General features: G+C 40.1%; 2 protein-coding genes across 2 annotated transcripts in view; one reads left to right on the top strand and one right to left on the bottom strand.

The window, feature by feature from the left end:
- The first annotated feature begins 1,958 nt into the window (after positions 1-1,958).
- On the top strand, positions 1,959-15,751 carry BRD7 (bromodomain containing 7). The gene is made up of 17 exons (XM_072346368.1): positions 1,959-2,095; positions 2,361-2,569; positions 3,643-3,772; positions 4,139-4,196; positions 5,395-5,539; positions 6,609-6,719; positions 7,053-7,237; positions 7,701-7,824; positions 8,354-8,429; positions 9,259-9,366; positions 9,899-10,031; positions 11,357-11,468; positions 12,606-12,656; positions 13,414-13,525; positions 13,690-13,833; positions 14,498-14,641; positions 15,552-15,751. The coding sequence occupies exons 1-17, from the start codon at positions 2,047-2,049 to the stop codon at positions 15,614-15,616; spliced, it is 1,956 nt and encodes a 651-aa protein (XP_072202469.1). The 5' UTR covers positions 1,959-2,046; the 3' UTR covers positions 15,617-15,751.
- Positions 15,752-17,247: 1,496 nt separating this feature from the next.
- ADCY7 (adenylate cyclase 7) overlaps positions 17,248-22,637 on the bottom strand; it is a 28,200-nt gene continuing 22,810 nt past the window's right edge. Inside the window, exons 22-26 of the mRNA XM_072346367.1 lie at positions 22,158-22,304; positions 21,683-21,790; positions 20,827-20,941; positions 20,158-20,282; positions 17,248-20,034 (exon numbers count right to left, since the gene is read on the bottom strand). Coding sequence (XP_072202468.1) covers positions 19,888-20,034; positions 20,158-20,282; positions 20,827-20,941; positions 21,683-21,790; positions 22,158-22,304 — 642 coding nt within the window. The 3' untranslated portion in view covers positions 17,248-19,887. The remainder of the gene's footprint in view (positions 20,035-20,157; positions 20,283-20,826; positions 20,942-21,682; positions 21,791-22,157; positions 22,305-22,637) is intronic.

Raw genomic sequence — 22,637 nt, 5'->3', positions numbered from 1 at the left:
ACACTGGGCTCTGTGGAAAATAAGGTAATCTTCCCTAATTACAAATTGCAACCTCATTATAATGATTATTTTTAGGGCTTTCCCTGATCAGAGCTGAGAGGACATCATGTAAAGGAAGAGGATGCAGGGATAAGATTCCTTTAGCTTTCCTCTGGTCCTACAGGTCACAGCAGAGCCAGCTGAGCAGGCGGGAAGACGTATAAGCTCAGTTCTTAGGGAAGTGAGAAAGCCCAACAGCAATACTCAAAGAATGCAGAGAAAAGCAGAATCTTCTCTTTACAAGCTTCTGACTGTACTTTGAAAGGCTGTATTTATATTTTTGAGAGGAAAGAAACACGTATCCTTCAAACGGAAAGACAAGCTAGAGAAAAGGAGAGCAAAATGGTGTGTATTCTAGGAATGAGTGCCTCTACTACCAGTCAAAACAAAAGTACCTTTCTCTCGTCCAGGAGATGTTACTGAATGAGACACCTGGAAAAGGCAGCTGGCAGCGCTGGCACTATCTCACCTCACTCCTTTGCATGTAGTTCGCTCAAAGGTCATTAGATTCAGGGTAAGATTAGTCGGTAAATTTCAGAACAGAAATTGAACAAATGGTCTTGCCATACAACACTTAAAAGAAAAAAAAACTCAGGAAATCAGCCAGTCTTCTTGTGGGAACAGAGAATGTAGCAACTGCTTGTCTTTTTTTCCCATTATATAAAACACGTCCTTTAAACATTTACTAGCCTTGTAGCTTCTACACGTGGCCACGTCCCAAGCAAAAGCCCTCTGCATCTCACCAAAGCACGCCCGAGAGCATTCACCACACGTGTAACAAGAGCATCAGAGGATCCAGATGTGAATCAGAAAAACAACTGCGTCTGTTACAGCTGAATTTCCAACTACCGGACCGAGATCAAGCGGGAGAGCTGCGGTTTGCTCCAGAGCAGAACCCGCCCACACAGCGCTCGGAGCAACGCACCGACGGGCAGCAGGAAACACGAGGCCCTCGCACCTCACGGCGCTCCTCGAGCTTTTACAACCATCCTTACGAAGATCTATAGATAGACGTATCCTGCGTTCCTAATTCACGTCTGATTCTTGTGTTCTTTAGCTATAGAATATCACAAGCGTTTCAGCAAATCCAGGGAGTACTTACAGCGTTATCGGGTGGGATTCAAACTACAGCTTCTCCTCAGACGGACGCGGTCCCTTTCTGCGCTCAGCTCCACGGGGCGACATTTCACGAGGCCTCACAGAGCAGGGCCGGGAAAATGCAGCAGCCGGGGCAGCGCCGTCGAAACAGTATCGAGCTCTTGACTTTAAGAGAGCTCCTGGAGGCCCTCATTAATATCTAAAGCGAAGTTATCTGTAACTTGCGGTGGACACCGCAAATGCCTTCCCGGTGAACGTGCAACTGCCGAGCAAAGCGCTGCGCCGCCCTTCTGAGGCGCTGCCGGGAGCCCCGTCCCGCTGCTGGCTCACAGCGCGAGGCGCAGCGGGGCCGCTTTGCAGGAGCAGCTTTGCAGGAGCAGCGGGCTGAATCCCGCCGCGATACCCCACAGCCGTGAGGGACGGCACCGCCGGGATGCGGCCGACGGAGCGGGCGGTGTCTCCGGGCAGGACTTAGAGCCGTGTGTGAGCACGGAGCGATGTGGAGAGGGGGCGCGAGGGGAGGCGCGCGAGGCGGGCTGTGAGGAACGGGGCGCCCACGGGGCAGTGAGGGGCAGAACACCAGCAAGGAGCTCGCTGGAGTCTGAGGCAGCTCCGCAGGAGCAGCACTGCTGTGCAACGAGGCTGCGCACGGAGAGCAGCTCGGAACAAATGCCGCCCGACCTGCCGCTCACCGTCGCAGGGCACGGCCTCGACCATCGGACGCCACCGCCCACCCGACGGCTGCCGCCCGCTTCTGCGCCTGCTCCGGGACGTGCAGGAGCTCCGCCGAGCCGACAGGCGGCGCTGCAGGGACGCGGCTCCCCGCGCGGCCGCTCGTGCCGGGTGCGCGCGGCGCCGCTGCTCGGCGGGGCCGGTATCCGCCCCGACAGCGCGGATTGTCGGGCCGCCATGGGGAAGAAACACAAGAAGCACAAGTCGGACAAGCACCCCTACGAGGGTGGGTGGGGTACGGGGCGTTCAAGCGGGCGCCGAGCCTCGGGCCTGCCGGCCGGGCCCAGCCGAACGCAGAGGGAAGCCGGGGCCGGGCAGAGAGCCGCGGCCGGGCCTTGGCACCCACGGCCAGGCGGGGAGGGGGGTTACAGCCTGGGGGGCTCGGGGTTACGGGCTGCGCGCGGTGCGGGCGGCGGGGGACGGCTGCGGTGGGGGAAGGAACGCGCTGCCTGAGCCGCTCGTACAGCCACATTGCTCTGCTGTCTTTAAAGAGTACGTGGAGAAGCCGCTGAAGCTGGTGCTGAAAGTTGGAGGGAACGAAGTTGCCGAACTGTCCACTGGAAGCGCGGGGCTCGATACGAGCCTGTATGAGGACAAATCCGAGCATGAAAAGCACAAGGACAGAAAAAGGAAGAAGAGAAAGAAGGGAGAAAAACAAGTTCCTGGAGAAGAGAAGGAGAAAAGAAAGAGAAAAGTTAAGGTATGTATTCACACAATTGTGTATTAGTGAAAACAAACAACAACCCCACAGAAAAGTACCTTCAACTTTGTCTGCCCCTGTTACCAGACAGCGAGCAGATACACCTGTAACTTGTATCCTGAACCACAGAATGGTTGTGGTTGGAAGGGACCTTAAAGATCAATTAGTTCCAACTCCTCACCAACCTCTGAGTCACTATTTTCCTAACATCTAACCTAAATCTCCCCTCTTTTGGTTTAAAGCCATTCTCCCTTGTCCTGTCACTATCAGACTGAAAAATCAGTTCCCCTCTTGCTTGTTAGTTTCCTTCAAGTACTGGAAGGCCACAATGAGGTCTCCCTGGAACCTTCTTTAAGCTAAACAAGCCCAGCTCCCTCGTCCTTTCTTCATAGATGTGCTCCAACCCCTTGATTACCTTCCTATGCTGGAATGCATTCAGACTCTGTGTACTGGCTTTGCCAATTTCTTTGTTTCAGGTATTCTAGAAAAAGGTGTGTAAAGTCATCTCAAATACTAGCTAGTACAAACATACAGAAAGTTAAAAACAGAAATAAACGATGTCCAAATAAATCGTTTTATATAAAATGGAATTAACACATCACTGGTTCTTAATTAAGAAGAAAATATAATTCCTTTTGGGGATTTTTTTTTAGCTGATCAGCACTGATAACACATTTATTTATAGCACGTGGTTACGCTCTCATTTTAAACTTCGTATCTCACTAATTTTTGTATAAACTTCAGGTTCATCCCAGAGGTATCACTGGAGACAGTTCTCTGTGCAGAGGCATCCCTGTCATGCTGTAAAGACTGTCCCTGTGGTGTTTAAAATATAAACATTCAATGATAGATTGCATTGTATGGCTGAATTATCGCATTGACCAGTAGATGGAGACAGTACATTAAAAAAAAACGCAGGGTTTCTAAAGCCTTATAAACACGGTGTGCTTTTTTGTGGTTTGTTTTGTTTTCATTATGCAAGGTTGTTTTGAAAAATCTGGAGAGTGTTCCATGCAGCCATAATGCTGGTCTTGCAGCTCCTCTGAGGTTTTGTAACCATTTTTTTCTCCTAGGAGGACAAGAGGAAACGCGACCGAGAACACCCAGACAGTGAGGGGGAGCAGGAACTGAAATGTCAGACCCCTGTCAGATTGGAATTGTCACCAGAGAAACCACTGACCAGTACTTTATCAAAACAGGAAGGTAGAAAACAAAATCATTCACTAAATTCTAATTCTCTTCTGACTTGGTTTTTATTTTTGCTGCGTGCAACAAGTGTGCTGACATTTTTTGTCATCCCCATGTTCTTCTCCTACAAGTATTGAAACAATTACTGTATCCTTGTTTTGAAAAAGTAGTATCTACTGCCTCTGTCAGTATGTGTGGAACATTGAGGCCCATGAGAAAAGCATGTCCACCTATCCTGTTTTTTACCACTGTATTTGTTTATGCAGAGTTCTCAAGTAAGATCAGTTTTGTTTGGTTGATTACTAACATCTTGGAAATTCAGTATCACTTGCAGTCAGTTCCGTTTCATATCCTTCCTATCCACAATTCTTTTTGGTCTAGAGGTGGAGCAGACACCGCTTCAGGAAGCTCTGAATCAACTCATGAGACAGCTACAGAGGTAAGTATCCATGCTACAGGCTTTCAGAGATGCAAAATGAATATAACATACATTTAGAGAAAAGGCCTATAAAAAGTCTAGTTAAAATATTACTGGATAAAACATCTATTACTGGAAAATTACATATAGTTCCTATATAAAGTTTTTTTTCCCCTGTGAGGTTGGAATAAAGTTAAAAAAAACTACAATTTCATTTAATTACCTTGAGTTCTCCAATTTTTGATATAAAAATGAAGTATATGCTTCATAAGTGTAAGTTATGTCCTATTAACCAAATGAATTTTGAGTAAAATAATCAGATCTGCAAAAGCTGCAGTTCCTTCAAGTAAGCTCTGGTTCAGGGTACATTAATTCTTAAGAAGGAGTATGTCTTTAAAGTGGTTGAAAGACCCTTACCCTACCTTACCAGATTAAGATCAAAACGTTGTTTGGGAGGTATCAGGTTTGGGAAACTGACAGCATACTATCAAAATGTGTGTACAAGTAGCTTTGCAGCTAGGAGTGCTGCAGAACTAAGGCCTGAAACATCGGTGGTTTCACCAGCATGCAGTAGCAGCAAGGAATTCAGCAACACTGGCATGGGAGGCCAGTCTGAAATTACAGAGTTCAGCGAAAAGGGAAAAAACAACAAAAAAAACACAGTTCTGGAAGAGAAATTTATACCAATTAATCAGTCCAGCTTTATCCCAAGGAGAGAACACCAGGGAGTGTTTTAAAGTTGTTAAAAATTGTGTAGTCTGAAAATGAATGTAACTCTGAATTCATGCTCTATTGTAGCTTTGATTCTCTTCCAGCAATTTCAGAGTGAGCAAGCTAGTTAATGAATGACAAGCATACGTTCTCATCACATCAATTCCCTTTGTTTTACATTGACCTAGTTTTAATTTAAATAAATTGTGAAGAGAAAAATCTCAAAATCAAATCTCAAAGTTATTTGTATTTTTCTTTTTAATCTTGGGAATAAAGAAAGTTATCAGAATGTAGAACTAACTTCTAAAAGGTGTTTGTAGCACTTTTCTGGTATCTGGGTTTGCTTTCCAGTCTTCAAAAGTGAAAGACTGTGCTGACAAAAGCCATTTCTGGCTTCGTATTTTTGATTCTTTTTCAACTTGATCTATTCCTTTCTACTTAACTCTAAGCTCAATATGTTCTTTGTTATAAAGCTGAAACATAAAAATGTCCTTTCATATCTTAACAGAAAGGATCCAAGTTCTTTCTTTTCATTTCCTGTGACTGATTTTATTGCCCCTGGCTACTCCATGATCATTAAAAATCCAATGGATTTTAGTACTATGAAAGAGAAGATCAAAAACAATGGGTACCAGTCCATAGAAGAATTAAAGGTAATTGTGTGAATTTCATTTTGACTACAGAGATGGATTGTGTGCAATTTACTTGAGCTCTACGATTTTAGGATAATATGAAGTTGCCAAAAAAGAATCAGTGCTTGTGCCTGAGGAAGTGTTTCTTACTGACTTTATTGTGAGCAGCTAAGTTGTGGAAAAGAAAGCTTACCTCTGTTTTGTGAATACGCTCTTCAAGACAGCATAGATGTCTTAGTTTCTTATGCAGGATTGTATCAGCTTGTCCATCAGTGTGTCAGTTTAGATCTTAAGAATGAAAACATTAGCATTTGTAGCAGAACTACCTCCCAGAAAAGCAAGGAGTTGGGTTAATTTATCGTCTTTGCCTGTTGGTTACTTCATCATTGGCATCCTGTCACCTCAGTTCTAGCTACTCAACTTACCTAGGGATGTAGAACCACAAGCAGCAAAGGCCAGATTAGCTCAGTCCTGTTCATGGCAGGTAGTTAACCCTGTGCTGTAGCGTCTGGTGGATCAAAGGCTTATTGTGTGTGCAATGATGGTGGGGGGAGCAGAGGGGTCTAGGTCATACTTTCAAGTACTGTTTTGTAAAACAGTGGAAGAAGATGCTGAAATGTTCTCTTACACATTTTTTTTAATGCAGTAAAGGCAAGGATAACTGGCCTATTATTAGATATCGTGGGTCCATTGTTTTGTATTTTGTCAAAACTTTAAGAGTTAAGTAAACAGAGTTTTAACACTGTGAGCAAAAAAGAAAGCGGGGAAAAACTTACATTGCTTCACTGTTGCTCTTTCAGTGCTCTTTCAGTCTGATTTGTCAAGGAGGTGGGTAATTTTATCTAACATGGCTTGCATCAAAACTTTAAATATTAGGAAGAAAGCTGAACATTTAGGAGTATTTTCAGGGTGTTTACTGCATTCTGGTTTTCAGACTTGGGTCTGATTCACATGCTTACTTTTATTTTAAAATGTTTTTAATTGAAACTTTTCTTTGAAATTCTTTTTTTGCTAAAGCTTTAGGTGCACCAAGGATATTAATACGGCATATTATAAAACTGTAACTTTCATTCCTAAATTGTTTGTACAGGACAACTTCAAATTGATGTGTACTAACGCAATGACATACAACAAACCAGACACCATTTACTACAAAGCTGCAAAAAAACTGCTGCACTCAGGGATGAAGATACTTAGCCAGGTAATAAAGAATTACAAAACAAAATATTAAAAAGAAGAAAAGCTGCTCGCTTTCACAGAGTTGTAGGGGTTGGAAGGGACCTCTCAGGATCACTGAGTTTAACCCCAATGCTAAAGCAGGCTCCCTACAGCAGGCTGCACAGTTAGGCATCCAAATGGGTCTCAAATATCTCCAGAGGAGATACTACCAGATGACTTATTTGTATTTAATATTTGATTTTTCTGAATTGTCTTTATACTTGCAAGCATAAGAAAGAACTAAAGTTAAACTGTTCTTTGTGGTTAAGAAAAGATTAATGTAAGCAGGAAACAGAAGGATTCTAATGTTTTTTAGGAGAGGATTCAGAGCCTGAAACAAAGTATAGAATTCATGGCTGATCTGCAGAAGACGAGGAAACAGAAAGACAAGGTGGAAATGCAGCTAAGTGGAGAGGATGAAGGTGGTTCTGGGAAAGACAAAGGAGAACCTGTGGATGGTGATGTCAAAGCTTTCAAAACACCTAACAAGGAACAAAAAAAGTGAAGTATTGTCTCATTAATGTTTAGAGGACGGACCTCTTTAATGCTACTGAAATAAGATGACTACTGGGGACTTGGAGGTGTGGCTTTCTTTGGTGTTGGGTATACTATAACAGTCCTTCATCTCAACGGAGTAACGTTTATGTTGAGTCAAAATACCAATACAAGTACAATTGGAATATATATATATAATATATATATTTTATATGATATTGTCATTTTTCATGGGGATAACCTTTTACTTCTCAACAACTCCGTTTCAGTTATTTTCTGTTCCAGTGTCTGTTTCATGTACTGTAATTTTTACCAATCCTAGTTTGTTTTGTCAGAATAACGATGTAAATTTGGACATTGCAAACTTTGCATAGTTTGCAAAAAGAAATTATCCCGTGCCCTGTTCATGATACTCAGCCATTTGTGTCTGTTAAAGCTATCAACTAAGGTATATTGGTTTTATTCATAGGAAGGACAAAGATCTACTTGAAGATAAATTAAGAATCAATAGCTTGGAAAGGGAACAAGAGCAGATTGATCGTATTGTTAGAGAATCCGGAGGAAAGTTAACAAGACGACTTGCAAACAGCCAGGTAAATCCCTTTTTCCTGAACTGGGCTTAGGTAGCATCACTGAAACTCAAGGAATGCTCTTAGTACAGGTTGTATCATCTTACAAATGTCAGTGTAAAGGCAGGAGGCAGGAAGAGAATCAGTTGAATGCATGCTGAACGTCATCAGCAGAGCAAGTTCAGCTGACATTGTCAGAATTCTTAGATAAAGTAATAGAGGAGGGTGAATGCTTGGAATTTCAAGGAAAAAAAACCTCCCAGGTCTGAAGCAGCCACATATCTGAGCAAAAGGGAAGTAATCCAGTTTGGTGCAACAGCCTGTTTCTACTAAGTATGAGATACATATCTTATTTCTTACCTGTCATAGAAATGTTACTATTTGGTGTAACTCCTTAATCCAGTGAAAGGCTTTTTACTGAAATAAAAAAGTCTTAAGTCTGACCTTTCCAAATCGATTTTAATTCCTACAGATAAATGTACAGAAACAGCTAATTAAGTTGTCTTAAGAACCTGAATTTCATCTAGTGGCATAAATTATAATTTTATTTCAGTGTGAATTTGAAAGGAGAAAGCCAGATGGTACAACAACTCTGGGCCTTCTTAATCCAGTTGATCTCACTGCAGGAGGTAAGTTAGCACGGTTCAGGTAACAAACCATTTCCACCAAAGCACTCCGCTGCTTTTTTTTTTTTCCTCCCCACTGGTTTAGATGCTTTAATGCCTTTGGTTCTTAATAGCCTGATAATCTGAATCTAGAAAGCTGCAGGTTTTTGAGGCAATTGGGGCTGCACTGAGGAGCAGCTGGAGGGAACCATTAGTGGCCAATCCTTCTCCATTTTGCATGAGTTGTTTGTGGGAGATGCAAGAGAGCTTTTGCCATGAGAGAAGGAACTACCAGCCATATGTTAGGGTACATTTAACTCCTGGACTCTCTGTAAGTCAGGATCAAGTACTCAGTGCGGTCTGTTGACCCAGAGGGTCAGACTCCCCAGAACTGGGAACTCTCTGAGTTCCACAAGACTTTGTCTCATCAGTGCCATCTGTGTAGTGCCACCAGCTGGAATGCAGGTGCTTGATTATCTAACTGCCACCTTACTGCAGAATTGAGCTGAATGTCTACAGTAGACAGAAACCATACTGAAAACTTCTCAATTCCTCTTATTTATGCAGTAGGCAACCTCAGTAAGACAGCACAGCTTTTGTTACAGGAGGCAGGAAGGAAGAAAACTAATCCTTAACTAGTGTTAGCACTTAAACCAGTGTGTTATCCTGTGTTTGAATTCATATTTAAAACTACGTGCGGTCTTTAATATGAAGCAATTGAAGAACAATGCACTGAGTTGTAGCCAGAAATTTCAGACTAAACAGGAAGCAAGTACTTAATAAGTTTGGACATCTTCTTGTGTCACTTAATGGTGCCTTATTAGTCTTGTATTTTGATTGTATGCTATTGTAGAACCAGGTTACTGCCCTGTAAAGCTTGGTATGACAGCAGGAAGACTTCAGTCAGGAGTTAATACATTACAAGGGTTCAAAGAAGATAAAAGAAACAAGGTTACTCCAGGCAAGTGCTGATTGATTTCTTTTTGTTATATAAACAAAATATGTTGATCTCATTACTAGTACTCAGTTTGGAACTATTTTTATAATAAAGTACATCTTCGCATGTATTTATGGCACAACTAAGCAGCACATCACAAAATCGAGCTTAATTTATACATACAAAAGGGGGAGCATGTTCAATAGAAGATTGATCTACACTAAGAGAAACAGCAGCAGAGAGATGCAGGGGTTTCTGCTAGCTTTGAAGGAGCACAGCGGGAAGCCTGAGAACCAGCACCAGACTGAATTTTCATATTGATTTAAGGCACACAATATCATTAATAGAACAGCTATAAAAAAATACGCATTTGAAATAGGCATTATTAAAAAAACTAAATTTGCAGGGTGAAAAGATGGTATTCTATGTAAAACGTGTTTTCTGTTTAAGAAATGTGTTCTTAGTTTCTTCTGGGGGATTACTTGACAACTTCATCTCACTTTTATTTAATATGTTCATACCAGAGGTACTAATTCGTACTGTTGTTATTCATTAGTGACATACTTGAACTATGGACCCTACAGTTCATATGCTCCAACATACGATTCTACATTTGCCAACATCAGCAAAGAAGATTCTGACTTAATCTATTCAACCTATGGGGAGGACTCTAATCAGGGATCATTCAGGTAATTCTGCAGCTGGAGCGTGCATTACAGCAGTCATGTTTGGAAACAGCATGCAAATTGCTGCAGCACGGGCTGTGTCTGTGCTGCTGAATGATGTCAGTGTGTCACATGTCTTACAGCTACTGCTTTTTTGTTTGGTGGTTTTAAGAAACGCCAACTTCCCTTATTTAGTAAAGGAATTTGCACGCAGTGTGAAATGAGGCAGGAATAGGGGATTTGGATGCTGCTGATACATAAGAACATACAGCATAACAATTATATATATATATATATATATAACTTGGGACTCCTGTTCAGAAACAGAAATGCATTGATTGGATTTTTTTTGATGTTAAAGAACTTCACTCCTGCCTTAGTAAAAGCAGTTTTTCTTAATGACCACACTTCTGTGCTTGCAGTAGTAGATCTGAGTGCAGACAGTATGCACTAGTTTCATTGTTAAATAGCACACGCTGCTTGGTTTTTGTGTTATTTGCTACAACAAAAAAAGTTCCAATTGTTTCCTTCCCCATAAGCATGTCAAAGTCCCTCCATTATAAAAACTCAGAAAGAAAATACAAAGATATACATTTGCATGAAATATGGGAGTACTTAAGTACAGTGCAAATGTTAAGTGTCATAGAATCCCAGAATATCAAGGTTGGAAAAGACCCACAAGATCACCCACAGTCCATCCACCCATCACCAATGGTTCTCACTAAACCACATCTCTCAACATTGTTTCTGCATGTAATGCGATGGAAAGCACAGCAATGACAGCAAAGTAGCAAAGTCCTAGACTGCAGCAAGTGAGGACTTGCTCAAATACAGCAGTTATAGGCACAAAAATGGAAAAAAAAAAATAATCTGCTTACCCTTAGAAGGCCTCAGGTAGGCAGGGATCTTCAGTGAGACTCTGCTGCCTCCACTAAAAACCCTTAAATGAGGTCTGTGAAGGGGTGCATCCTGGCTCCACCCCTTCCAGTCACTCAGGTACACTGCATGCACCTGAGCTCCCCTGGGTTGGCCCTGCCTTCCCACCAGGTGCTCCATCACTGCTTCAGGCCACGACTTAGTGCTCCTGCTATGCTGTACATGTTTGCTTTCAATTTCACACAGCTGCCTGAAGATGCAGATTTTTGTTTTTCAGTTCTTGAATCTGAATGTGTTCCTGGGCTACAACAGCTCTAGGCAATACAAAAAAAAGCAAGCCAGTTAAATTAAATTCTTAGCTCCTTTTTGTGTTTTCCATGCTGTAGGCATTGGTTAGCCTTTACCTAACAATTTTTTTTCTCTTGAATGTTTGATACAGAAATGGTTGTCTCAACTATCTTTTGATCTTTTAGTATTCATGAATTTTTGATGAAATCGCAAGATTATCCTTTCTTAATGGCTGACAGCTTGCTTGATGTTCTAACTAAAGGAGGACATTCAAGATCTCTCCGAGAACTAGAAATGGTAAGGATGAACTTGTGAGTTTTCTAGTCATTATTCCTGGTGCACAAACTATACAGCTAGAAAAAGATGACACTGATCCTAGTAAGGAGCTCCCTTTTTAACAGTGAAATTTGAAAGTCAAGACACCTGTCTCCAGAGAACAGGTTTCCTGGAAAGATATTATGCCAGTTCGTTAGTTGGAGTCATGTGAAAATGAAATATTGTAGATAGAGCCAGAGCCTCATAGCCCTTATCCATCTGTTCTCCTACTTGAGCCTATTACAGTTAGTAAGAAAACAGCTTAGAGCTCAGCTTAGAGACAAAGTTATCGCTGTTATTTGTTTGTTTCCATGAGAAGTTCAGCACACTTCTAGCACCGCTGCTTATTTTAAGAGAATATTAACTAATTTTTTCCCAATAGTTAGTGCAGCGCTTTTAAACTCAACTATGTGCTATGAAAAAATGGTAAACAACTTGTGAGACTTCAGTATCCACGTGTGCCAAACAGGACTGGAATCAAAGGGACTGATTTGGTGAGCAAGGCAGGACTGAATTCATACATCATCAGTTAGTTGTGTATCTCCAAAAAGTAGTTACCCCTACCTGCTGCTTTAGCTTACTCTGACTGAATGGATGCTATTGTAATAAACAAGTAATAGGTGTTTAGAATGATTTGTATCTAAGCTAAACTAATTCTGGGAATAGCTCACAGAGATCAGACCCCTGGCCTCCAGGTCAGACCTTTGCTTTGCATTACAAGTTTATCTCTTCTGTTGTACCCAGCAGTGCCATTGATTTATAGTGTTCACTCACTGTTGTTGCAAATATTAAGAGAAATAGAGTTATGTATTGAAACAATATATTTCAGCCTCTGATTGTCATGCTTGTTTTTTTCCCTTTTCCCCCTGAGGTGACATCACTGGGGAAAAACATGTGGATGTTTGCAAAGAGTAGTGAAATGTGTGCTCTAATAGCATATTTTGATAAATGTTGGTATCTGAAGAAGGCTGTTTAAAAACAGCTGCTTTGTAACTTGGTTTTACAGAGAGAGCTTGAATCGTTTACCTCAGATTCAAACTGCTGCATTTTAAGGTTCACTTTGACTTTAAGGAAAAGATTAGTTTTAATGCCTGCTTTAAAAATCCTTTCTGTATTCAGCCCCTGGAGGAAGATGAAGGGCACCATGAAAGAAGTGACGCATTAAAAGAGGTAAGGGTAAAATTTTTATAGCTGTAAGCTGCTTTAAGAAACACCTCAGTTTTCCAACAGCCAAAACCCCTGCAGCTTACAAAGCAACAGTGAAACTTTGAATGTAAATATGCACTACCTCACTTCTGACAATTGTGTAGCCATTTAGAGCACAAGAATATCACAAAAGTCAGTCTTACACTAATTTACTGTGTCAAGAAAACCAGAAAAAAATGCGTATGTATTTGTGATTGCTTGGCCACCCATTTGATCTTCTGGTTGGCAGCTCTAGTTGTACCGTTCCCCTTAAAAACCTGATTTAACATAAGGTTGTAGTAAGTCTTAAGGAGCTTGTGTCCCTGTAGGCAGGCGGTGTATCAGCACAATCGCTTCACCCAGCAAATTCTGTTCAAAGAGAGAAAGTGTAATAGTACAGGGAAGGGGCCAAAGCCTTCATCTCCTGTCAGCTCCCCATTGGTTTTAACTTTTACTGTTAGATTGTTTATCAGTTCAGTTTTAGGTGAGCTCATGTTTACAGCATGGCCCCACTGCTTTTGGCAGATGCCAATTCCTTCCTATCTATGTATGAAACATAATAATAGACTGAGTATCTAGAGAGCAGTGTTTCATAGGGTATCATTACTACTTTTTTTTTTTTTTCCCTTTTAGGAGCTGACTAATTTTAATTCACTTTGCATTCTGATTTACCCAAAACAACTTTGCTGTTTCAAGGTTGATCTAAATATTATCTATCTGAATTATGACTTGCTCTTTTTAGATTATGGAAATTGATATCACTGCAAGGTTGGATTCTGCTAATAACGACAGACTTACAGCCCTAAAAGCTGTTACAAACTTTGGCATGCCTATGGAAGAGTTTGATTCTGAGGGTAAGTTAGCACGGTACTTGCAATTCTGATATGCATCTTTAACTGCTAATGAAAGGTAGTTAACGTTTTCAATCTCTCCACACAGTCAGCCTTAGTGTATTTTATATCAGAATGTAAGCAGAGGTACCCTCCTTACTTAGCCAGGACTTTTCTTTGATAAACAGAGGCTGAAATCTTCCAGAGGAAACTTGATGAAACAACAAAGCTTCTGAGAGAACTTCAGGATGCTCAAAATGAACGACTAAGTACAAAGCCGCCCCCTAATATGATCTGTCTTCTGGGTCCGTCTTACAGAGAGATGCACTTGGGTAAATACAGTTCTTCTGCTCATTCTTGCATTAACTGATGAAGTCCCAACTTAGAGTAAAGCAGAGGTGTAACGGAGTGGAATCTGTGCGCTGTTCAATGTAGTATGTATATTTATTTTTCATCTTTTGTATGGAGAGCCAGATGGAGCTTTTAAACAATAGCTGCAAGTAATTGAGCTATCCTAAAATTGTAATTTTCTCAATGCCACAGGGCAGATGATAGCCAGGCACCTCTAACTCCACCATTTTTCCCATGTCTCTGAACAGATATTGCTTACATTTCCTCAGGTTTTTATTGTAAGGTCAGTTTTATTCCAGCTTTGGTCTATTTTATTATGGCAATTAACAGCAATCATTTGTTTAATTATCTGAGCAAGGTTCCTTGTCCCACTGGTCAGTTATACAGGTAATGGAAGCCCTCCATGTTAGGACTATGCAAAGAGTATGTCTGTTCTGCAAGTAGAACTAAATTGTGCACTATCAACTGCAGTGTACGTGATTTGAAGTAGCCAGCTCACTGAGGAAAGTTAAAATGCTGCCAGTGTTGGTCCAGTTGCATTTGAGAATTAAACACTTCTTAGAAGATGAGAGACTCATGTCAGCGATTGTGCATGTGTGTGTTTGTATATGCAGCTTGTAAGTACATCCACTTATCTTTTTTTAGCGGAGAGAGTAACCAACAATCTGAAGGAACTGGCACAACAAGTGACTCCAGGTGATATTGTTAGTACTTATGGAATCCGGAAAGCAATGGGAATTTCAATTCCTTTACCTGATACAGGAGACAATGGGGTAGACTTGACAGATGGTGAGTATAACTAAAACAAAACCATGTCTGCAAATCATTAGAACGGCTTCTGGTACAACTTACAGGACTGTCAGCTTCCAGTTATTCTCCACTTCTGAAAATTGTGTTTAATGGAAAATTCCTGTGCTTGGTCTCAGTCCAAAATTAATCTTTAGGATATATGGAACTTTGGTTCAACTACTCCAAATAGTTATTTTATCATTCATCTTAAAGCACTGCCAAATTTTAAAGCTTGGCTCCATTAAATTTCAGTTTTTCCATTTAGAGTGAAGTTACAAGAGAAGAGTTAAAGTTACTCACTTGCTGAAATGAGGACATATTGCTCCCTTTTTTGCAAGGCTTTTAGCTGTGCTCTCCTTTTGCTTACTTTGGCCAGCTGTATGCTTCTCTAGTTGACAGCATCAACTCATTTATCTAGCAAGAACTAACTACTCATTGCTGGATTAGGAGTCTGGCCAAAACAGTGGAAAACACGAGTGCCAGAATCAGGTCTCCCCCTTGTGGCAGTGGCTTTAATAGGTCATGTAAACTATGAAAGCACACCTAGAATTTGTACACAGTTTATAAGGCACGTAAGAATTCAGTTTCAAGATAATTCACGCAACAAAATTTACTCAAGTTGTGGCTTGTAAAAGGTTTTAGTTAATAAGTTATTTAATAAGATCCAGATTGTTTCAATGAAACTAAGAAATCTCAATTAAACAATTAGTGAGCAATTTAGTTTTCACAGCAGTGTACTACTGCAAGAGAGGCCATGTAACAGATGTCTCATGGACTAACAGAACACACCGCTAACTCGGGACTGTACACAAATAGCGAGCGTCTGAGAAGTACTGTGTTGTCTGTGCACTTGTGTCATTGAAAAGTGACAAACATGCTGACTGACCTGGTGTCTGTTGTGAACTTTCAGAGTTTCAAGAACCTAAAAAGACTGTCACCATCACTGAAAACGAATGTGGTCCAGTTACAGTCTGAAGCGTCAGTTAAGTTTACAGGTGTTTGTTTGATTCTGTTTAAGAACCAGATAAACGTCCTTCAGGTGCATTCACTGGGCATGTGTATATTGTGTGTTAAAGAAACTACTTTTGTTTATTAAATTTTGGAACTGATGATTTTTGAAATCGAGTTGTTTGTATTAGAATTTCTTCTGCTTCATAAATGTACTTACTACTCTTTCGCCATTCTTTATTGTTTAATAGGGCTTCTGCTGCATTTAAATTCTCCTTCCATTATTATAAGTCTGGAAGATGATCTTGTAGGTCCCTTCCAACCTTGTCAGTCTATGATTCTATGAAAAACCAGAGTACATGTGAAAACAAGCCTGTATATGGTGCAAAAACTCAACTCAATTTCCAAATGTGATAAGTATGTGGTGTAGATGAATCTGACCAAGGCAAAAATAATTTGTGTCTGAATATGAAAGTTTCCCTTTTCAAAATAACTCTGCAACAGGCAGCGTTAGGTATTTTTAATCACTGATTGTTACCTACAGCATTTACTCACGTTAAGATTCCAGAATTACTTTAGACTTTACAGCAATGATACGCAGTAGTTCATCTCTATCTGATTAACAATTTATAGCGTGTGAAGTGGCATGAAACCGAAATGAAGAGCTAACTTAAAGGTAAAGCAGAATAACAAATTCCACTCAATCTGCAGCCTTATGTCCAACGTAATCTTTATAACTCCTTTCCTCTTCTTCCTCCACTATAACAAGGAGCTGCAGAGGTGCTTGTCTGTTTGTTGGGGTTTTTTGTGTGCTTCCACAATTCGTAAAATTCATTCCTAAGAAGGTTGAACTGTCACCCTGAACACTTCCCCAGTAATTTCAATTGTCACAGAATGTTTTTAGTTTATTAACAAACAGTCACTGGGGTTTTCTTCCACAGCAGTGGCTAATTGTAGCTGATTACCATGACATTCTCAAGGGAGTGAGTTTCTCCATTAATATTTATATTTAAACTTATTTTACTACAAGAGAAGACAAGATGTAAAGCCAAATCAAAGATGTTCAGCCAAATCATTGTTGGCTCAGTTTTTAGCATCTAATTTCCCATCACTTGCCTCACTTACCTTTCATATAGTGCAGTAGGAGGCCACAGATGGCAGAAAACAGCATTGAAGTTATATTTCAGCTGTTGATTGCAAGTAGCTCAGTATGTATTTTTCACTTGTATAAATTCTCATACGTATATGTATCAAATTCACTTTGCGGCTTAAAAGATAATTACTAACTCTATAGGGGGTATAAGAAATAACAGCTCCTGTTCATGACTATCACAGAATTGCAGGTGTTGGAAGCAACCTCAGGAGATCATCAGATCCAACCCCCTGTTAAAGCAGGTTCCCTACAGCAGGTTGCACAGGGAGGCAACCAGCCAGGTCCTGAATATCTACAGAGAAGGAGACTCTATCATCTGTCTGGGCAGCCTGTTCCAGTGCTCCATCACCCTTACCGTAAAGAAGTTCTTCCACATCTCTTTATGGAACTTCCTATCTTCAAGTTTTAGGCCACTGCTCCTTGTCCTATCACTACACACCACTGAGAAGAGCCTGGGCTCATCCATTTGCCTCCCTTCAAAATAACTGCAAAAACAAACAAGTTTCAGGAAGTTGTTTATTTAATAATAAAAACAAAAGTTTGTTCTTTAAAATAGATTGTTAATTCTAAACATTATTAGCTCTTCAGATTAGATACAGTGTCATTTTCATAGTTCAATAATGCTGTAAAGATTTTCTAACAAGATTACTTTCTCAGTGGTCAGTTCACAGTTCTCTTGAGATTAATGAACAGTTGTCTCTTAAACTGATCTTTTTCTGTAGTCGAATAGTTTTCCTAGCATAGCACACAATTTCTATAGTATTTCTAACAAGAAGTTAGTCATCTTCAGCTATGAACCCTAAATTCAGTGAGCAGAACACAATGTCCTTTAAAAACAAGAAAAAAGTTACTAATTCCAGTTCAAAAGCAACATCTTTCTATACCACTTCTGTAAAAGAGGTTAAGGTATGCCTAAGCAAGTCATTAGCCTGACAGGCAATACAATGTAAACAGAAGCATTTCCAAATGCTGTTAGTGACAGCCAGTTTTTTTCCATAGATAACTTACATCTAGATTCTATTAGTTCTGTGAACTTTAGAGCCAGCTCTAGCTATAGGCACGATGCACTTCTCAAAATATATTGGCAAGGCAAATAGCCACTTCACCTAACTACTACATGACATGAAAGACTGCTGAGTCTTTCACACATGCATGGTCCTTATAAAACAATAAATAAATACCTCAAAACAAATGCTTGTTGAGCATCTGGTATTACAAACACACATCATACAAGAGTAGCAAAAGCTCTTTGAGAGTTTATTCTATTACAACACTGACCTGATACTGAGAAGACACCAAGTATGAAGCTTCCATCCTCAGCAGAGCCCATACATGAGCCAGACAACCTCAAACTAAGGTTTTCTAACCTGCTGTTTTCTGTTGGAGAATTACTACAAGCACAGCTTTGACCTACCAGATTGACAAAGGCTGTAAGTACGATTTTTTAAATCCATAGTAGGACAATATTTAGGTTTGTTTCTGTCTTGAAACAGTTGCTTCATTTCCTAAGGAAATTACACAGTAATTAGAAAGTGGCAGTAATGTGTATGACTGCTTGTTACAATCTTTTCCAGTATAATTTAGTACTAACCCCCAAAAGTAGTAGATGCTGCTTCATTGGTAAATGAGTAAGGCTTAACAAAGCAGATGTTGCATTTATTAATCACTGTGCTGTTAGTCATACTCCATGGGATACAAAGGGATGAGGACAGAACGCATCCTTAACTGTATGCGTTTCTGTGTTTAGCCACAAGATCTCATCATTAGAAAAAATGGTCATCTCCACCATGAGAAAATTGATTGTAATTAGATAAAGGCTAATTTAGATTTTTGCTTAGACTATTAACACCTTAAAAACTTTACAGACCCCACTTACAGCAAGCCAGCTTCTGTGATCACGTCACCAATGCACTAAGCCTACTTTTTGGTATTGCGGCTCTGCTCAAACATTTCCCTTATGAATATGTTTTTCCATGTGTCCTTTTGTAATCTTCAAAACCAAATTGTTTCATAAGCTGCAGTGCCTTTAAAAGGAATATAAACCAGCAAGAAGCCAACCATATCAAAGAAACAAAATAGAAAAAAAAAAACAAAAAGGAAAACTCATCTCAGCTGCAGCTCTGTTTATACAGTATCTGCTGCTGTTTCTAATACTATTTTATTAGATCTGTTCTTCAGTTTCCAAATAATTCAAACCAGATTATTTTCTTCTACACAAACATTCAAGAATGCAGTCAGAATGCAGAGTTCCGGCTGGATGTCAGTGCTAGAAGCTGGTACCAGAGTCTGTCTGACCAGCCATTCAGCACAAACTGCACTAGGTAGAATTTTTTGTAATTTTAAGCCAGATTTGTAAAGACCATTGTCCTGTATGGCTGTACGTACAGCGCATGCATGCGCTAAATACAGAGGCACATAAACACAAGGGGCAACATATCTAATGTAAACACCCTGAACTAGATGAAAGATTTCTGGACAGCTGCTGGTTAGGAAAACACTTGCATAATACATGATACTGCAGTGGAGGAGGAGAAGATAATGAAGAAGCCATCCAAATCTGTGCAGTTACTTTTGTATCCGCCTCAGAGGCTCTCAGCTCGGAGTTTACTTGTATTTCTCTTTCCATTATTCTGCCATCTTCTGCCATGAAGTTTGTTTAGCATTAATAGCAGGATATGCCGTGCCTGGAGTGTCATCTCAATATGTCTGTGACAAATGCAATACTGCGTGCAAGTGTGACAAAAAATGAAGCAGTGGAATATTTTAACGTGGTAAGGAGTTCAACAGTGCATCCACGTAGTTTGTTACAGGAGCTGTTAGACTCTCACAGTGCAAGTAAAGAAAGGACCTAACAGAGAACGCTTCACAACCATTCCAGGTAAATCCTGAAATCATGTCAATGAAAAGGTAGCCTTGTTCAGAGCGGTGGTTTGACAGGAACTTTTCAGAGCTTCTTTTGAAGAGAAAAAAAATTAAAACCCAAACACCCCAAACTGCACACATTCTCCCACCTTTCGATGCAGAAGAAATATGAATACTATGTTTGTATTTTTAGAATAATCTCCTTCACATAAGGAGGGAAGTTCTTAAGTCTTCACAGAAGGGAGGCAGTTCAAAGTCTACTTGCATTAACTTTGTCTTAGCCTCAGTTCAGTCCAATACCTTGGAATTTGGCTGTCTCGGTGCAAACAAAGTAAGTCCTCAGTTCTCCCTTTCCTTTGACGTTAATGAGGCCCCTACATTCACATGAATATCCCAGGTCCTGTAGTATTCTACTCGTTTCTTCTGTGACCTTTGTGTGAAAAGAATTAGAAAGCTCTGTTGAAATACTGCAGATTATTCAAAGGAAAAAAAAAAATCCACAACCAATTAGAAATAATTTCTTAGACTTTCCAAGGCTTATACATTTCTTTACCTGGATTTTTCCAAGCTCCCCTGTACTCTCCATCCTGCTGGCAACATTAACGGTGTTACCCCAGATATCATACTGAGGCTTCCGGGCACCAATTACACCAGCGATCACAGGACCATGATTTATCCCTGTATAAGTAAAAGCAGGTGTCGTTACCGAAGCAGAAAATTACTTGCTATCTACCTTCATTATTAGCTATAAATTGTCAGTCTCAAGGAAAGACAAAAATGGAAAACTGATCCATACTAACCCTGCTGTGCCTTTCTAGCGGTCTCACCACTGATCCAACATTGAGCTCATGCCAAAGCAAAACTTCTAGTCTTAATATATAGAAAAAAACCTCACTTGTATAATGATAACACTGTCTTTATTTAATTATGGGCTATCTCCATCTCCACCTGTGCCTGTAGTTTTCTCCCAGCTGATCCAACCTGAAGTCTTCTTATTGGTCCTTCCAGTGATTAGAAGAACCCATTCCTCAATTAACTTGGCATATTAAAAAGGCTAGACTATACAACATTACCTTCATCTCTTCAGCATTTTGTTAGCACCCAAATACTGCATTCAGTGTTAAGTATTGAGTGTTATGAACACTCAACGTGCCTCATTTTTAATTTGTGCTTCATTTTTAATTTGTACAAAGAGGAGCAGCTGGAGCTCTTGCCAACTTACCAATCCGTAGTCGGAAATTGTTAAAGGAATGCCGGTTGATGCCATCCAGTTTACTCATCAAGGCAATCCCATATTCCACCATAATCCCAATGTGTGCATGTTGTCTCTCCTTATCCTACACAGTTTGTAACATGTATTAATGATCAAATAACAACACAGATGGCTGCACTTAGGTTACCATTCCAAAACAGTACCGTTAGTGTGTAAAGTATATAAGGATGAGGCCATGGAATAAAACAGCACAGTTCAACAGATATTCAAAATTGATTAAATTCAATTGGCATGGCTAATTACAATCAATTACATATCTCCTTTTGAATTCCACATTTAATGTACATGCTTTATATGTACATAACATCTACCTGCATCCTGCTGTCCTGCGTAATCCTGCTACAGTGAAAGTGAGCCTGAATACAGAAAACACTGCTTCTAATTCTTGTTGGTTGCAGAATGTTTCAGATTAAGGTCTAACGCAGCACTGAAAGAGTCTCTTTTTGCGCAGGTTCTCAGGTATCATAAAAAGCTTCCTGTCAAGTTCTGAGATAGCTATTTCTCTGGCAACCATTCTTTTACTTCCTTATCATTAGAGCTACTGTTATGCCTCAAGAAATGTTAAACTACAGTAATAAGAGAGAAAATATGTAAGAAATATACTGGGGTTACGGTCTTAATGCTCGCTTCAAAATAGAAAATGTGAGACAATCTGCTTCTGTGACCTTTTCCCACATTTCAGAAAGTCACTCTTGATAATTTCTTTTTTCCATGACATTTTCTCCTGTTGCTCTGAAATGCACATACAGACATGGCAGCCTCATAAAACACAGGATACTGAAGGTGGATTTCAGAGAAAACTCACCTGGTTGTTCTCTTGGCCTGGTGTGACACTGAGGCCAGCTGCTGCCATATAAGTGCTTCCAATTGTTTTTATTTTTTCAACACCACTGAATTTAGGTTTTAACAAGAGCTGTTAATGTAAAGGAAATAGAGACAGAGACTTTAATAGCCAGTTACAGTGTCTGCAACAAACATCTCTAGGAACACAATCACCACGTGAGCATTAGATGTAAGAAAGCACTGGGTATTCACTTCACTGTCTTGCTCTAAGAGTTCATATAATAAAAGCAGTGAAATTTATGACTTTCAAGCCATATCACTAATGAATTAGATGATCCCATCAGATGGGATATATTTTCTTCCCAAGATTGCAAGGCTGAACTCAAAGTAGTAGATCAGTCTAAAGGTGTTTTTTCTCCCTCCACTGCTCACAAATCTAGTGAAGCATTTTACAGCAAGTATGTAATCCAGTTCACTTTAGCCAAAACCTTAATTACCTCATCAAAATCAGCAATGATTTCATTCAACAGTCGCAAGCATTCCAGACCTTCTTTATTGACATCACATTCAGTATAAAACACCTTAAAATCTGGCACTGATGCAAACATGACACAGACACAGTCATAAGACTGATGGTACCAGTCCTACAGGAAAAGAGTATAATCACACACTGTCAGCAGTTCACTTCCACCACAGGTATTCAAAACCACAATTACTGTTTGCAAACAAATTACAGTTTTCCTATGAAGCTACAGTACTTTACAATGGGTGTGTCCAATTTCAAGAGAAACGTTAACAAAGTTGATTTGCATACAATCTCCTTATCTCCAAGATTCTAATCTGTTCTAGACCGTGCTTGTTTTCTCGCACTCAGCATGGCTATAAAATCAGCGACACTTATTCTGGTAACATGTTGGCAAAATCAGAAGGATGTCTTTGAAAAATCATTAATGATCAGCTTTTCTCACAGGGGTTGT

This window comes from Excalfactoria chinensis, chromosome 11 (genome assembly GCF_039878825.1).
Source record: "Excalfactoria chinensis isolate bCotChi1 chromosome 11, bCotChi1.hap2, whole genome shotgun sequence".
Taxonomy (NCBI): Eukaryota; Metazoa; Chordata; class Aves; order Galliformes; family Phasianidae; genus Excalfactoria; species Excalfactoria chinensis.
The sequence above is the reverse complement of the archived record's forward strand: the minus strand, read 5'-3'. Positions and strand labels throughout refer to the sequence as shown.